At 38.2% G+C, this 18,481-nt stretch overlaps 1 protein-coding gene across 1 annotated transcript in view; it reads left to right on the forward strand.

The window, feature by feature from the left end:
- Positions 1-18,481, forward strand: part of Rngtt (RNA guanylyltransferase and 5'-phosphatase) — a 179,473-nt gene that overhangs the window by 53,163 nt on the left and 107,829 nt on the right. The window contains exons 9-12 of the mRNA XM_005362364.3: positions 1,327-1,462; positions 8,234-8,305; positions 10,210-10,374; positions 15,757-15,825. Coding sequence (XP_005362421.1) covers positions 1,327-1,462; positions 8,234-8,305; positions 10,210-10,374; positions 15,757-15,825 — 442 coding nt within the window. The remainder of the gene's footprint in view (positions 1-1,326; positions 1,463-8,233; positions 8,306-10,209; positions 10,375-15,756; positions 15,826-18,481) is intronic.

The raw sequence follows: 18,481 nt of genomic DNA on the forward strand, positions 1-18,481 counted from the left end.
AGATAGAGAAGAGGAGAAAGAGACAGAGAAGGGGGAGCAGAGAAGTGGGGAGGGAGGCAGAAGCAAAGCTGCCTCTCCAAGAGCAAGATGGAAAAGACCGTTTTTTTTTTTTTAATGTGGGTACTATATTAGTTACTTTTCTGTTGCTCTAATAAAGAACAAATCAACTTATGAAAGAAGGAGTTAATTTCACAGAATTAGAGTTCATGATGCAAAACATGAAGTATGTGTTTAGAGCAGACCCTGGGAGCTTATGTCTTGAGCCTCAAGCAGGAGACAGAGAGCAATGGACATGACACAGCATCCAAAACCTCAAAGTCTACCCTCCATTGACACACCTCCTCCAACAAGGCTACACCTTCACACCCTTTCTAAATAGTTCCATTAACTGGGGATCAAGTATTTAAACAAGAGCCCATGTGTGGCCGTTTTTATTTAGGTTACCATAGGTACTACAGAGCAAACTTAGTTATTCAGGTTTTCATAATAAACGTTCCACTATTTTTTTTTTTTTTTAAAGAGAGACTGGTTTCACCTTTTCCCCCTTCAAGGCAGGGCCTTACTCTTTATGCTGGCTGTCCTGGAACTTGCTCTGTAGACCAGGCTGGCCTCGAACTCAGAGATCTGCCTGTCTCTACCTCCCGAGTGCTGGGATCACCATGCGTGGCTGAATCATGGGATTATAAGTGTGAGCTCCATGCCTATGTTGGAGCTCCATGCTTGACATGCAGACACCATAGATTTAACCTGACTTATTCAGTGCATAAATTTCCCCATATATTGATTGGAGATAAAAGTCATGAAAAATTGTAGCTGAATATTTTAATTTTGTAGTTATAAATGAGAAGAATTCTAACACTCTAGTATTTTGCTTATCACAGTATTGATTCAAAGAGAAATACTTGTGCAGTTGTTATGGTAGAAAGAATATTAAATAATTTGAACTCAGTGTTTTATCACCTTTGATATGGAAAAGGTAGTATCTAATTTGTAAAATACAGTACATATGTTTGTGTGTTTTTAAACTTAGAAATTTTTTGATATAATAATCTAATCAAAATTAGAGAAACATTTCTTCTTATACATCATATATGCATTCTTGATACCATATTGTCTTCATAAAAATCAGATTTCCTTGTTTTTATGTTTTCTATAGAAATTAAAACAAAAAATAATGTGGTTCTTTTAATTTTCATGATCAAGAGAGGGACTGTAGTAATCATTCTATGAAAATGTTGTCAGCCTAGGGAAAAAAAGTTCAACTGTTCTGATAACCTTGTTCTTGAAACCATATGTTAATACTTTTAAAAAAATGTTTTATTATAGTTATATGATGTTGATCGATGGCACAAATGAAGTTTTCATGATTGACAGAGATAATTCAGTGTTTCATGTTTCAAATCTGGAATTTCCATTTCGTAAAGATCTTCGCATGCATTTATCAAATACACTTTTAGATGGGGTAAGTAATTTACTTTTGTGTATTTTTTAAAATTGACTAATGCAGTCATTATTAGTATGATTGATTTAGAATCAAATGTAATTTTTATTTGAATGTTTCAATTTTATTTCTTACCTGTACGTAAAGTAAACATATTCCTTAGCAGATGGATCTAGAGCTGGTGGTGGTGCATGTCTTTAATCCCAGCATTTGGGAGGCAGAGGCAGGAGGATCTCTCAGAGTTTGAGCTCATCCTGGTCTACAGAGTGTTCCAGGACAGGCTCCAAAGCTACAGAGAAACCCTGTCTCGAAAAAATCAGGGGAGAAAAAAAAAAGATGTGTTTACCTGAGAATGGTAGTGCACTTGTGTGATCCTAGCACTTGGGTGGCAGAAGCAGAAGGATGGCAGCAGCAAATTCAAGGTTATCAGAGGCTACATAATGAGATCCTGGTCTCAAACACAAAACAAACAGACCTCAAATATTCATCTTGGAGATTAAATAGCGTTTTTCAAATTTTTTTTTTAGTAGAAAAAAAATGTTCATGATATGGGAAATCAGTTAATAAATCTGGCATTAATCTTAAAGGAACAAAATAAAATCTTTGTTTTTATTATTAAAAAGTGGTTGTTATTTAGTTTTTGGTAATTATCAAGTGATTTTTCACTTTCTTCCTGCAAATAGCTTTCTCCAACTCAGTTCTTAGGAAAAGAAAACATACTTTAAATAAAAATTAAAATACTGCATAACACAACAAAAAACCTGGTAATAAAAGCTGAGCATGGTGGCACATACTTTAATCTCGGCACTTGGAAAGCTGAGACAGGGGTGTATGAATGCAAGGTCAGCCTGGGTTTTATATTAAGTTCCAGGCCAGTCTGGTTTCATAGTAAGACTGTCTCTAAAAAATCAAAAGCAAATAAGCCAAACAAAGGAAAAGCAAATAAAAATAAAAGACCACTGAAGCTTCTAATGGTGGAATAATTTATTCTGCTATTTTTTTTAAATATTTATTTATTTATTATGTATACAATATTCTGTCTGTATGCCTGAAGGCCAGAAGAGGGCACCAGACCTCATTACAGATGGTTGTGAGCCACCATGTAGTTACTGGGAATTGAACTCAGGACCTTTGGAAGAGCAGTCACTGCTCTTAACCGCTGAGCCATCTCTCCAGCCCTATGCTGCTATTTTGATGGCTTTAACTGTGTCCTTTGTTCAGTGTTGAAAAAATAGAGCACATTCATATGAGTAACATCAGCTTTGAGAACTGAACTTCCCTCCCTCCCTCCCTTCCTTCCTCTCTCTTCTTTTTTTTAAAGATTGGCTGTTTTATAGATAGTTTAGTATTCAAGATTTGTGAGTTCAAGAACCCCCTGTGCTTGCAAGTGGTGGGATTATGCATGTGTACCACCACAGCTGGATTTTAGAGTATAGATTCTTTTTTTTTTCTTCCAAGACAGAGTTTCTCTGTGTAGCTCTGATTGTCCCAGAACTTATTCTGTCGACCAGGCTAGCCTCGAACTCAGAGATCTGCCTGCTTCTGCCTCTTGAATGCTGTGATTAAAGGCTTGCATCATCACTGCCAGCTAGGGAATAGACTCTTAAACAGTTTGTTTGAAGCTTTAGGGAAGCTAGGGGCCTAATTAAGTCTCAGAGTTTGAATATTCAACAAAATCTCTACCTTGGCTGGAAAAAGGAGTGCTCTGATCAAGTATGTGCCCCTGTAGGTCATTCTTTGATTGCTTCATCTTCACAAAGAACTAAATGCTGTACATGATTTTTAAAGTAATTTTTACTTGCAGTATGTTTTGGGCTTATTATTTTATATAAAGGTCGGAGTGGTGTACATGTGTGGATATATATATAATAAATTTGGATTTCCAAACTCTTTTTAGATTCTGTGGGACTGGAGTCCCAGATGATTGTGAGCTTGCTGGGGGCCAATTTGGGATCTTCTGAAAGAACAATCTGTGCTCTTCAACACTGAATCTGCTGTTCAGTTATTCCAAACTGTTTTAATGGCAGAAATCATAGGGTTAAAAATTACTTAGTAATTGGTGGGCAAGATTGCTTAGTGGGTGCTTTCTGTGTAGGTCTAGTGACCTGAGTTTAGTCCCCAAAACCTATGGAAGGTGGAAGGAGAGAACTTCCTTTACAAAGCCGTCCTCCGATACTGTGGCCCGTGAGTTCTCACATGCGTATCATGCACATACACAATAATAATAGAAAGAAAATAAGATGCAAAATGAAAAAGTTTTTGTTAATAGCTAATAATTTAGACAAATTCTAGGTTTAATTTTAAAAAATATTTTTCTATAAATTTATTTGATTATTTAGATCAATTGGTGTTTGTATTTCTTATTGACTACAGTAGGCTTTCTTGTGATAATATTTAAGTCTTGTACATATTTTAGTATGTTTATATATTATGTAAACAACAACAGTTGCAGCAGCAACAAGAAAGTATATGGTTCTTTCCAGCTAGCTATGGTGTGGATACCTTTAATCCCAAAACTCAACAAGCTTAGTCAAAAGATTGTTAACTTCAAGACCAGCCTGGGCTACGTAGTGAACCTGTCTGAAAAGTATCAAACCGAGGGTTGTTGTTGATTGCCAGTGAAAAAAGACTCTTGCTGCAAGTTTGATGAGTTGTTTTCCTCCATTTGGTTGGAGGGAACTGACTCATGCAGTTTGTTCTGACCTCCACACATGTGGCATAGCATGCATACAATCCTCCCCGCATATAAATGAATACACACACACACACACACACACACACACACACACTCTTAAACAAACCTCTCTATTCTAACAGCTGGTTCTAGATGTCCTAAATTGCAGTCTCCAAAGTGAAAGGATCTATATAAGTGACCAAGAGATTTTGGTGGACATTGCAGTTTTTGTTTTAGATTTTTTTTCTAATCATAAATGTATATCTTGTATGTTCAAAATTGTATGGTTTTATAATAGAGTCCTTTTTCTAATAGTACATTTTAATTGCTTTTTTTAAACACAGAGTATTTTTTAATATTTACTTATTTATTTATTTATTTATTTATTTATTATGTATGCAATATTCTGTCTGTGTATGCCTGCAGGCCAGAAGAGAGCGCCAGACCCCATTACAGATGGTTGTGAGCCACCATGTGGTTGCTGGGAATTGAACTCAGGACCTTTGGAAGAGCAGACAATGCTCTTAACCTCTGAGCCATCTCTCCAGCCCCCTTTAATTGCTTTTTATCTATTGTGTGTGTGTAGGTATGTGCATTTCATGGCTTGTGAATGGAAGTCGAAGACAGATAGGAGTTGGTTACCCTTTCATTTGGGTCGCAGAAATTGAATTCAGGTTGTCTAGATTAGCTCTAGGCTTTGTCACACTGTGTTAACACTGAAGTTTGATTTGAGATTTTTCTCACTTAAGAGGGTCAGAGTGATTTCTGTATTCAAAAATAGTGTGAATAGCAATGAAACCTTCACTGCAGCTGCCTCCCTGGCTTCATCAGTTATACTGAGTTACCTGCACTGTTCACTAGGTTTTCTTCTCTGTGGTGACCTGGAGAAGATGGGGAAAGTTTGTAAGGTGATTTGGTAGTGTCTGATACTTAGTCCTCCTTTATGTGAGTCATTATGAGGCTTAACATGTCACTTCTTCGTGAGTTACGATTTTGATTCTGAGAGCCCCTGTTCAGAACCTTTCTACTGTTTCCTTTTGGGTATTCATTTCTCTCCTATCAGCTTATGAGGTCTTTTGTCTTACTGGGGCATATTTTGTTACATAGTTGAAGGTTATGTTTCTTTTTTTTTTTGTCATTTCATGTACTATATAAAAGTTTACATATATGTAGATCAAATATAAAGATCTTGGTGCTTACTCTCAGCCTTTTCACATTTCAAGACACCGTTCATCTCAGGATGATCACAATACCTGTATTTCTTTTAGTGTTTTCTTTACATATTTGGATATTTTACCCAGCCCAAATATCTCTTGATAGTAAGGTGCAGGTGCTATTTTCTTATTTTTAAATGTCTAGACTGTCAGAACCACTTAACTGCTCTGTTTCCCCCTTTTGGTTGGAAGTATAAGTTTTTATATGCTAGATTCCACTGTTACCCGAGCATCTCCCCCCTTTCTCCCTTCTATTTTTTCCTTCCTTCCTTTCACAGGGTCTTGCTCTATAGCCCAGGCTGCCCTCAAATCTGAGATCCTGCCTCTGTCTCCCAAGTGCTGAGATTATAGTGTGTATGACAATACCTGGCTATCGTTGTAGCATTCTTGATTCATTTCCTTATTCTATTAATTTTTGATTCATCTAGTGATAGTTGTAGATTCTTTTAATCCTGAGAGTTTATCTCAGGACTGGAGAAGCCTAACGTAGACCCAGTCTTCTGGATGTACTCCTGTTGGCTGCTGAGATTTTACTCCTTTCTTTGTTTTTTGAGTGAACCAACTATGCATAACAAAGAGACTAGACTGCTGTGTTAAACACCGTGTGCTGGTTTAGGTGTCAGTAAGCTTAAGCTTTTTTTGTTCAGAAAAATTCTGTGAGGGTTATATTCAGACCTTTTACTTTCTTGGTTGCTACTGTTCCTAATGTTGATCTCCTGCACAGGGCAGTGCAGGATAAAGAGGATGAAATACTTTTAAATTAAAAGAGTATTTCTTATAGGTTGGGGTAGTTTATATTTAACTAGTATTTGTTGAGTATCTCTTATGAGTGCAGGCATTGCTTAGAGTGTGGAAGCCTCTTCTCTCTGGAAACTATTGGGAAGGATAGACAAAGATTGGTAACAGTCGGGGGTACCTTTAATTAAAACTGTAGCCCTAAGATATACTTAAAACAAGTCCTGTGGTCATTTGGAGGAGAAATGATTCTCATTTAATGATGTGGAGTTCTTTATATAGGTGTTTGGATTAAAGATGGACGATGTGGGGCCTAGAGAGATGCTTGCTGTGCAGGATTAAAGACCTGAGTCTGTATCTCAAATACCCATGTGAAGCTAGCTGTGACTGAGTGCTTATAAACTATAGGGCTGTGGAGAGCAGGGACAGAAAGATTACTAGGGCTTGCTTGCTGGCAGCTGACCTAGCTACAGTTCAGTGAGAGATCATATTTCATATGAGTCTTACTTAGTTGATTCAGAGCCCCATATTCTCCTGGCATTCCCTATTCCCTCTAACTCCTTCAGTCTTTTCTCCTGTTCTTCCCCAGAAAGAGACTCCTTAGAGATCTCCAGTTTAGACTCTTTCCACATAATGTCTGACTGTGGGTTTCTGCACGCACACCCCTCTGCTGCTGCAGGAAGCCTCTCTGATGACTAGAAAAGGCATTGATTTATGTGTATAGTCGAATATCATTTGGGATTGTTTCATTGTCCTCTCCCTACCCCCAGGTCTCTGGTCTGTATAGTCTCTTTCTATATTTTCAAGTTTAGTGAGTTTTCTTCGCCAAGTTGCTATTAATCCTAACCATAATTTGTACAGTTTTCCTGTTGAATTTCTTTGATTATTTGTGTTATACCTTTCTAATCATCTCTCTAATCCTAAATGGCAAAACAGCTATATATGAATGAAGTTGACTTAGTGTTTTGATCTACCAGCTTTTATTACCTCTGCCAGCTTTGAGTCTGTTTTGTTTGGCTTATATTGCATGCCTGGTAATATGTTTGAATGTCAGTTATCTTTTTTTTTTTTTAAATATTTATTTATTTATTTATTTATTTATTATGTATACAATATTCTGTCTGTATGTCTGCCGACCAGAAGAGGGCACCAGACGTCACTACAGATGGTTGTGAGTCACCATGTGGTTGCTGGGAATTGAACTCAGGACCTTTGGAAGAGCAGGCAATGCTCTTAACCACTGAGCCATCTCTCCAGCCCTGAATGTCAGTTATCTTAAGTTTTCCCTGTGCTATTACCAGAATGTATTATGTATTTTGAACTGTCATTAAAGAAACAGACAAAAAACACTTGCTCATTTGTTTATTACATTTTGTTTGTTGATAATACACTTTTCATTTTGGCTTTTTAAACCAATGTTTAAAGGAAAGCATTTATTTATTTTTTTCTCATTTTATCAGATAATTTGGAAGGGGGAATTCCTTGCTATCTAACTTAAAAATTCACTTTTTCTAGTCCTAGTTTTTGAAAAGAACCTTTAACTGAAATCTTGGTGCCACCTTGTTATTGCACCGGGCATTCAAATGCAACTGGTTAAATAAACTCAGTTCAGTTAAAACAACAAATTTGAGACTGGGGCTGTAGAATACTTGTTTATCATGAGCAAGACCCTGCCTGATTTTATCCAAAGCACTGCAAAATGATGCTAAATTTCAAACTTTGTTATTTACTCTTAAATATTGTTGGTAATTCAAACATAAAGCAGAGTGTGTTGTAGTCATTCAAGTGTAGAAAGACATATAACTGGTTGTGATGGTGCAAGTGTATAATTTAGTGCTTTGAAGGCTGGGGCAGAGGCTTTCTAAGAGTTCTAGACTAGCCCTGACTACTTATGAGCTGTAGCCTAGCCAGGGGCTACATAGAAAGAACCTGTCTGCAAACAGATCTACACACCCAACCCAAAACACAAGGAGATAATTTCAACATATATTATAATACACAGTTAAGATTTTTGACATGATGGAAACTGAGGATGATTTGATGTGAGTACAAGTGTACCTTTGAAATCTCAGTAAGACATGTATGGAAGATTTAGAGTCTTTTTGTATTACATTCTCAAAATTAAAGAATTTGCTATTAAAGTAAAGATTAATCTTTGTTTCTTTCAAGGAAATGATCATTGACAAAGTAAATGGACAGGCTGTTCCAAGATATCTGATATATGACATAATTAAATACAATGTAAGTATTTTTTCTAATTTATGAAATTATTAGAAATGTCACTGAGATATGTGTATGTTTATATATATTAATAGCTTTTGTAGTTCTAGGGATTGAATTCATAAATCCACATGTGCTAGGCAAGTGCTCTACCATTGAGCTACACTTGCACTAATAAAATTACAAATGTTTTTAATAAACAAAAATTATTTAAGTCAGATATGGTGACATAGAGCCTAGAGGAGGGAGCAAGGAGGAGCAGGAGTTTGGTGCCTCCCTCATGATGCCACCTGTCTTGAAGAAACAAAAATCATATAGTCATTACTTAAACCATACTGAGAGTATTTTACGATTTTGGAATTATATGCCTATTACTGTACCTCATTAAAAGTCTCATATTTTTCACATACTTACTACATGTTCTACTATTTAACCACTATAGAACTTTCCCTGCTTTATTAGTCTTCATTTATATTGCTAGCCTTCAAATACCTGAGGCTGGGTAATTTGTAATGTCAGTAAGTTTGGCTCCGGTTATTATGGTTAGAAAGTCGGAGTCTTAATTAAAATCTTTTTGGTTTTTTTGTTTATTATTTTCTTCAGAAAGAATTTAACTGATCATTTTATTTATGCTAGATTCTGTAGTTATTGAATATAAAGAAATAAACTGATTTCTGATTTCTTACCTTTATATCATTTCATAACAGTTCATTTGAATTTGAGAACAACAGAGGGAAATAATAATAATAATAATAATAATAATAATTATTATTATTATTATTATTTTGATTTTTTGAGACGGGGTTTCTCTGTGTAACAGTTCTAGCCGTCCTGGAACTAGCTCTGTAGACCAGGCTGGCCTCAGACTCACAGAGATCTACCTGCCTCTGCTTCTGAGTGCTGGGATGGTGTGCACCACTACCGCCTAGCTGAGGAAAATTATTTTTAATGCATTTATTCTGTTTGGTTTGCCTTATACAGTTGTACCTGCATATAAGTTGATAGTAGTAATGGCATACATTGTTTACATGTTGGAATATGTGTTTAGATTGGATTTAATATTGAAATCAACTTGCAGACTGCTTATCTGAATAGAAAAGTAAAGAAATCTGCCTGGGCATGGTGGCTTACAGTTTTAAACCTCACACTTGAAAGACAGAGCCAGTCTGGTCTTTATAGCAGGTTCCCAGCCAGTCAGAGCTATACAGTGAGACCCTGTTTGTTTATTTATTTATTTTTGTTTTTTTGTTTTTAAAGTAAAGAAACAGAATCAGCATGGTAGTGCTCAAAGTAGCACAAGAAGGTTTGTCAGAGGTAGAATGGAGCTGGTGGGATGGGCACACTTCATCCTCCCTGGCTGTTATTGAGTCCTGAAGGACGAGTCAGGAACATTAGACAGTTGTCTCCATGCTTGATGTGTGCTGAGGAGTGGATCACATAGTAGGTTGGGGAAGGTGGCAGGTTACTTAAATAAGGTTTTTGAACTTAGATTTTAATGTAACAGGCTGTTATCACTTGAGGGTTTCAGGTATGGTGATGGTGGGGTAGCATTTTTACTCCTTTGAAAGGACTTCATTGCCAGTGTGGGCAGTATTTGGAAGTGAGGAGAGACTGCTGAAAAGGAACCCAACACAGTGCTTTGAATGAGTCTTGCTATTCTCAGTGCTTCTACTGCTTTGAAATCTGAGCCAGTTTATAACAGGTATATGCCATTTTATTCTGCTGCTGTATGTAATTACAATTTAAAAATAGCAATTGTTATCCTAATTATTGGAATGGACATGTATTGTGTGTACGTTGTTCACTAGACATCTCCAAAGATTCCTATTTGTACAGTGCATAGTTTGTGTATAGTATTGCAGCCTTGGCAATAATGCTGATAATGTAGTTATTAGCGTTCAGATAAAAAATGTTCTCTCATTCAGGCACAACCAGTTGGAGATTGTGATTTTAATATTCGACTGCAGTGTATTGAGCGTGAAATCATAAGTCCACGGCATGAAAAAATGAAGACTGGGCTCATTGACAAAACACAAGAACCATTTAGTGTCAGACCTAAACCATTTTTTGACATCAACATTTCAAGAAAGGTAAAGGTTTTTTTTGTTTTTTTTTTGTTTTTTTTTCTAGTGGTTAATTCAAGTTCCATTGCTCAGCTTGTGAGATGAACAGGGATGATGTCTTTCCCAGGGTGATGCTCAGGGTCTCTTCTTCAGTGGTGTTCTCAGTGTGGATACAACACCATGCTGCTTCACTGTTTATTAGAGCAGTTTGTGATTTGTGCTCTAATTTTGTTTGTATTCTCATCAGCTCACACTGAGTCATTTAGAATGAACCCGGGAAGAAGAGAGGAGAAAAAAAAAGACAAGGAAAAAGAAAGGAGAGGAAGAGGAAGAAGAAAAAAGGAAGGGAGAATTTAACCTTGTTATTTTAACAGTCTCTTCATGCTGTTTAATCTAATACAGCCAAGACAGTTAAGGAATGATGAGCTGTTCAGGATTTAGATTCATATATGTAGTTAGAAATAACTTTCATGACAGTAATAACAAGTAGAGAGTTCTGTAATTCTAGTTACATTTCAGTTTGAAGGCTAATTTAAATGGGATTATTTGGATTGATTAAATATAGTTGACAAAATTTTAAAAGCATACAGCAAAAAGTTTAGTTGAAATATCTCTACTCATTTTTGCATTGAGTCAGAAAAGTAACAGCTCCTTTTAGTTTTTAGTGTATTTAGAATTCTGGAAACCATGTGTAAGTCTATGATCTATCTGTGCTATTGCCAGCTGCTATGGGCAAGGCAGGTTTTGCAGTGCTATCAATGACTGCAGACTTATAACTGAGAATGAGAGACATTGAAGGCTTCTATGACAACTCCAACCCTCTCCCAGAAAAGAAAAAAGAAAAAAGAATCCAAAGAGGAAGTTATTGAGGAGAGTCCTTAAATTGTGATAAAGATGGTGAAGTGTAGCTCTTTATATCAGATGGCGTCCAGCAGGAGGCGGCTGGTGGGGAAGGACTCAGTTTTCTTTAAGGGGCAGGCCTCTAGGAATTTGACTATGTTCCAATGAGTGTATGGTTGTTGTGGGAGCTGTGGGCCTCTTCTCACTGCCTGGCTCCTGGCCGCCTGGCTAGCTTATGCCCCAAAATAACAACACACAAATTGTATTCTTTTAAACACTGCTTGGCCCATTATATCTAGCCTCTTCTCGGCTAACTCTCGCACCTGGACTAGCCCATTTCTAATAATGTGTATAGCACCCCAAGGTGCGCTTACCGGGAGGATTCTAGCCTATGTCCATCCTGAGTCAGAGCTTCATCGCATCTGCCCCAGAGAGGAGAGCTATCGAGTCTGAGCTCACTTCCTCTTCCTCCCAGCATTCTGTTCTGTTTACTCCTCCCACCTATGTTTTAACCTATGAGGGCCAAGCAGTTTCTTTATTATAATTAACCAATGACCTTCCTCCATCATTTCCTTTTTCTGTTTAAACAAAAAAAGGGAAGGCTTTAACTTAACATAGCAAAATTACATATAACAAAACAGTTATCAAGTAAAAATTACAATAATCTCCACGTTGGGCGCCAGATGAAGGCGTAAGTCATAAACAATCCCACACCAGTTTGGAATTAGGGTTAATAGGGTGGTATTTATTTAAAGGGAAAAAAACTTACAGATCACCGTCCCAGACAACAGCCCTCTGCGCAATCAGGAAGGAGTCTAGTCGCCGGAAACGGAACAGGAAGCAAAGAGAGCGAGAAGGGAAGTGGCCGCTTATTTAAAGAGAGAGACCACGCCCCAATGGGCTGGTATCTCAGCAGCTATTGGCTGGAGGAGCGGAAGGACCTCCCGCAACATATGGTCAACATAATTTTTTTGTTTTTGATGGGAGTGGGGAATGGAGGGTGGCATAAGGGTGGAAGGGTGGTCCTGGGAGGAATGGGAAGTGAATGTGATGAGGGTGCATTGTATGAAATTTCTAAACAAATAATAAAAATACTAGGTTGGGGGAAAAGAATTCTGTTATACTGTATAAACACATGTACTATTCGTAGTTGTGCCATGCCTAATCAAGAGGTGATTCTTTATATACTATTAGGTACTTCTTATTTTTATTATTTAATTTTCAGCCTCACTGTCTATCTTGATTCCTCTCACTCCAGGTGACAGGTGTTATACTTTGGCTATTATTCTTTATAAAAGTTTTATTTATTTTTGGGATTGTATTTTAATTGCAAAATCTTTCCTCCCCTTTTCTCCCTCTGAACCATTCCTTAAATCCTTTCCCCCTTCTTCAAACTCATAACTCTTTTCATCAGTTGTTATTGAATGCATATATGTATTTGTGTGTGTGTATACACCCACATAAGCTCTTAAAAATAACTTGATGAGTCCATGTAATGTAACTTATATGTATGCTTTTGGTGCTGACCATTTGGTATTGGACAACCAGTTGGTGTGCTCTTCCCTGGGGAGCACCACCTCTCCCACTGGCAGGTTTACTCAGTTGCCTATAGTTTTTTTTTGCATAGGGCTGAGGCCTTGTGCTCTCCCCCTCCCCCATGCAGTCTGGCGTATTTGTTGGTATTTTTTCTTGTTCAGCTCATGATTAGGCAGTCATGTTGGTGAAACTTTTTGATGTAGCTTCTGATGTTACTAGGAGACTAGGATACTCTGTCTCCTAGTCTGATCAACAGCTAAACAAGGATTGATTTGACTCAGATGGTAAAGTACTTGCTGACAGCTTGACATGGATCCCAGAACTCTTACAAAGGTGGAAAAGGAGAACATACCTCATAAAGTTGATCTTTGACCTCCATAGGCACATCAAATCAAGTACATGCATGCACATGCACGCACACAAAAACTTAGTATGCTTTATGTTTGGATACCATTATATGTAGAAGGAGCTGTGGGCTGTTTCCCGCCTCCCAGCTCCCTGCCACCGGCTAGCTTTATACCCGAAATAACAACACACAAATTGTATTCATTTAAACACTGCTTGGCCCATTAGCTCTAGCCTCTTACTGGCTAACTCTCATATCTTGACTAACCCATCTTACCAGGAAGATTCTAGCGTATGTTCATTTTGGGCTGGAGCTTCATCGCGTCTCCTTTGGATAGGGGAGGCATGGCGTCTGCCCCACTTCCTCCCAGCATTCTGTTCTGTTTACTCCACTCACCTATGTTCTAACCTATCAGGCCAAGCAGTTTCTTTATTAATTAACCAATGAAGGCAACAGATTGATATATGACACTCCCACATCAATTATAACTCATGAATAGGTTTGACTTAAAATGTAGATAAGGAGAGAGGACATGTAGTTTAAAACCTTAAAGACATTTAGGAATGTAATGTCAGAAAAAAATTACAAAGGTAGCTTTAAATCATGTCGGTCGTTTAAATTATTAGCCAGGCGGTGGTGGTGCACGCCTTTAATCCCAGCACTCGGGAGGCAGAGGCAGGTGGATCTCTGTGATTTCGAGGTCAGCCTGGTCTACAAGAGCTAGTTCCAGGACAGGCTCCAAAGCCACAGAGAAACCCTGTCTCGAACCCCCCCCTCTAAAAAAACCCCCACAATTATTAGCAGAACAAGAATCGTTTGGCTCCTCATTATTAATTTTGGCGCTTTTTGTGGAGATTGCCTGATTCTGAAAGACCACCCATCATCCTTAGTGAACGTCTCTTCATCCTGTTTGGTCTGACCTATCTTCTCCAGTTTGAAGTTTTTGTTACAGTGACTGTCTGTGTGTGTGCATGCGTGAGTCTTTTGAGGAGAAATGACTCAAAAGACAACAGTCTCACTGAAGCCCACTCTAGCATGTATGCGGCTCATGAAACCTGGGAAACCTGTAGTGCACTGCACAGCCTGCAGGCGGCTGAACAGGGTGGGGAGTGTCCTTTCCAGGTGGCTGGCTCAGTTTAAACCTGCTTCTTCCAGGCTGCTGATCTGGTCTGAGGGGTCTTCTTTGCAGCTTTCTTTTCTGTCCTGGCGGGAGGGGGAGGGGGGGGTTGGTAGGGTGGGTGTGAGGCCCAGGACAGAACTTTGATTCTTATTGTGTACTGTGACAGGAAGGGGCCTAATGAATCTGGTTAGTTTCAGAGACTTCCTGAAGCTATTTTGAATTACTTAGCATCCTGCTTAAGGAACTTCCTGCAGAATGGATGTTTTAATCTCAAGGAAACTGTTACACTTCCTCTCCCTCTTTCTTTCTAATTAGATATGTAATCTGCCAAATATTCTACCAAGATTTTGTACTTATTCATTTCTAAGTGCTTTAAAATGTTTCTTTTGATTTCTTTTATTCATAGAATCATAGAAGTTCATTATTTAGGTTCTGAACATTGACAACTTCTCATGCTTTGATATAGGGATTAGCAAAATTATATATTTACTTTTGTTTTAGCTTTTTCTCATCATTAATTTATAAATATTTTTGATAAATTAAATCATTCAGTCAATGTGTCTACTACCTAGTGTTGATTAGTGTGAAAATGACTTTCATTTTTTCTCTAATGTGAATGTCATATGTACTTAAAAAAATTGTGATTTTTTTTAATATCCAGAATGAAAGTTAAGTAGATATTTGGCACATCAGAGCTTTTTTCTCTTTTATTTATAGGAAGTTAAAGATTTTAAAACAGATTAAGTTTTTATTTAGGTGAATTTTCTCCTCATGTCACTAAACCTGTGAGAGAATTGTGGAGAAATATATAAATTTTGAACAGCCCTAAAATTTGGCCACTCTGTGCAATATTGGCTTGAGAATTTCAGTTTGCCAACTCTGTTCACTTGCTGATGGTGGAGAAAGAAAACAAACGAAAACCAGGGGGAAGTGTCAAGAACATTGTAGTAACATTTGCCTTCTTACTATTATAACTATTAAGTCCAGTCACAGTAAGTGCGTTTGCACTATTGTGTAGTCATTACCAGCTGTCTGTCTGCAGAACTTCTCCATCTTTCTGCATTGAAGCTCAGCTGGGTGTCATGGAGTGCTCCTCTAATCTCAGCACTGACAGGGATGAAGGAGCAATAGAAGTTTGAGGTCAGCCTGAGATTCATGTGGTCCTGCCTCAACAAACCAAGACCACCAGCAAAAGGAAGCAACTCTGAAACTCAATTATACTCTTAAACTGCTGTGTATCATCTTAACCCTCCTTAGATTATCTGTCACTGAGTATAGCAAAAGACTTTATTATTAACATTAAAGGAAATAAGCATGTTCAAACTCTAATATGAATTGCTTTCACATTGAAGAAATTATTTATGTTGGAAAATGAGATGCCAGCAAAGATGAAGTCAAAATTAGGACCCAAAATCACAGAGATCCAATATCTGCATCCCAGTGTTTCTACTTCTCTCCTGTTTCTCAGTTCTTATGTTACAGAAAATTTTATAAATCTTATTAAAAAGAAGTTAAAATAATTTTTAAATTATCATTATGTTTCTAAATATATATTCTTATTTTATAGCTCCTGGAAGGGAATTTTGCCAAAGAAGTCAGCCATGAAATGGATGGACTTATTTTTCAGCCTACTGGAGTAAGTTCATGTGCGTTGATGCATGCATGTGTGCGTATGTGTGTGTGTAAACATTTTCATCAGTGATTTTATTTATTTTTAAAAAAAGATTTATTTATTATATATACAGTGTTCTGTCTGCATGTTTTCCGGGACACCAGAAGAGGGCGTCTATTTTCATCATATATAGGTGGTAAGGAGCCATCATGTGGTTGCTGGGAATTGAACTCAGGACCTTGGAAGAGCAGCCACTGCTATTAACCTGTGAGCCATTTGTCCAGCTCCTCATCATTAGTTTTAAAGGTTTTTTTTTTCAGTGTTTTCTTATAATATTTTACCTTTCTGTGCTAGAAATCTACCAGTGACATTAAATAAACACTTATTTTCTACTGAGGCTTCTTATACCTTTAACTATTAGTATCTCAAACTTTCCATTTGCTATCATTGAGAAAAATTCAAAGGATTATGGAGGAAGATAAAGAAAAGCTGCTGTTTTGAGACTTTATTCCATGTGGATCTTTACCATGTTACTGGTCAGATCACACATGGAATAAGCTGTGCTCTACTGCAAGCCTTCCTGCCTCATCAACACAAATGTGTGGGTCTGACAGTTCTTTGGTGCTGTACTGTTAGTCCCAAGAGAGAACACTGGCAGTTCTCTCGCTCTCTGCTCAGTACTCAGTAACTGCCAGTGCATTCCCGTTCTGGTCACCACTTGATAACCAGTTCTTTATACAGCCATATTTCCAAATGTGTTAAGGGATTGACACCCCGAGGAAATGGGTAGAGATACATGCACTGAATAAAAATCTGGGTAGGGATTAAGTACCTTGTTCTGTAATGTGATATTGGAATTTCTCTGACTGTTGAAGACTAAGCACTGTCTATTCAACAAAGTTACATCTCATGTGGGAACACCCTCCCATTTTGTTTTTATTCAATCTGTTCTGAGAAATTAGGGTTTGAACTACTGGGAAGTTACACAGGTATCAAATTAGGTAACTGGAGCAAAGAAAAGGAACTAGTACTTTTGAACATAAGGCATATAAAACTGGATCATTTATACCTTAAATATACAGTTGTCCTGAGGCATGAGGGTAGCAGGATTGATGGCGGTTGGTTTCTCAAAGTGTCCTTGGGTGGTTCAGGAGCAGTGCCTGATACTGGGTCACACAGGCATCTGACAGCCAGTGGTTTGGTGTTCATCCGAAGAAGGCCTCAGCCCCATAGAGTGCTGTGAGTATAAGAGTTAGCTTCTTTGCTTCTTTCACTGTGACAGCTCTTGAAGAGGTGGGCCATCCTGTGGCTGCAGGGTCTAATCAAAGTATGCCAACAGGGCATTTCTGCGGACCCAGAGTTTGGGTTAAAACCATCTTTATAATATAGTTTGTTTCCTGGACAAACAGATGAAAAGGGTTTGAGACATCTGGAAGTGCTAGGGCTGGAGCCAAGGTCAGAGCTGCATTTAAAGCCCCACATACCTTTTGTTCAGTCTCTGTCCAGATTAGAGGCTCAGTGCTCCCCTTTATGCTGGTGTATGGAGGCCTCGCTCTTCCCTCAACACTGGTATTTAGAAGTCACTATGAACTCTTGACCTTGTCTCTTAGTCTTTGGAGTTGGGATCTGAAGCATGGCAGCAATCCTACTTTGAGACAGGCTCCTTTTACTTCTCAGCTGTTTTCTGAGATAGGTAGCCTCTAATAGACAAAGCTGGGATATCTTAGCTAATGCTCTGTAGCCTAAGCTCTTAATAACCCTTATAGTGGTCTCTCAGTGGCCCTTTTAGAGTCTCTTTCTCTTTCAGAAGTTAGGAGGAGGTCATCCACATATTTAAGAGTACGGTCCCAGGAGGTCAGGACTTAGTCTTCAAATATGGTTGGGGAGTTTTTAAATCCTTAGAACAACCTTTAGGTCTCTGTGTTAGTTTAAGTTTCTATTCATGTGAAGAGACACCATGACCATGGCAACTCCTATGAAGGAAAACATCTAATTGGGGCTGGCTTCCAGTTCAGCGGTTTAGTTCATTATCATCACAGCATGAAGCATGGTGGTAGACAGGCAGATGATGGTGCTGGAGAGGTAGCTGAGAGCTCTACATCTGCATCTTCAGACACAATGAGCCACCGGGCCTTACTTGAGCTTCTGAAACCTCCTTTCCATCTCCCTACAACAAGTCCACAACCTACTTCAAATGAGGTCATACCTCTTATGGTTATTCAAACCATCACAGTCTGTCCATTCTAAAACAAAGATAGGCTGACTTACTTCTGCCACTGGGAGGGGAAAGAATGCATCATTCGTGTTCAAAGACTGTGTATATCAGTTTCTCTAAGTGAGTCAGACACGTGAGAGTTTGTGGGTTTGGCGCTATGGGTGGATGGTCTTGACCCTCTTATTTACCTCCTCAGATCTTGGATGGGTCTATCATCAGAGGTCCCAGGTTTCTTCACAGGCAGAGAGATACATTTTAAGGTGACTAGCAGGATGCTTGTTTCTCTAAGCTGGAAAATACAGACTGCAGTTTCCCTTTTTGTTCCCAGGGTTATTGGGTATTGTTTAATCTGGACAGGCTAGCTGGACTGGTTAGTTTAACAGTTATAAGAAGCATGGGATATATCTGGTCTCTCTGAACATGGCAAACAATGAGGACTGATGAGAAGCTAAGGACAATGGCACG

This window comes from Microtus ochrogaster, linkage group LG5 (genome assembly GCF_000317375.1).
Source record: "Microtus ochrogaster isolate Prairie Vole_2 linkage group LG5, MicOch1.0, whole genome shotgun sequence".
NCBI lineage: Eukaryota > Metazoa > Chordata > Mammalia > Rodentia > Cricetidae > Microtus > Microtus ochrogaster.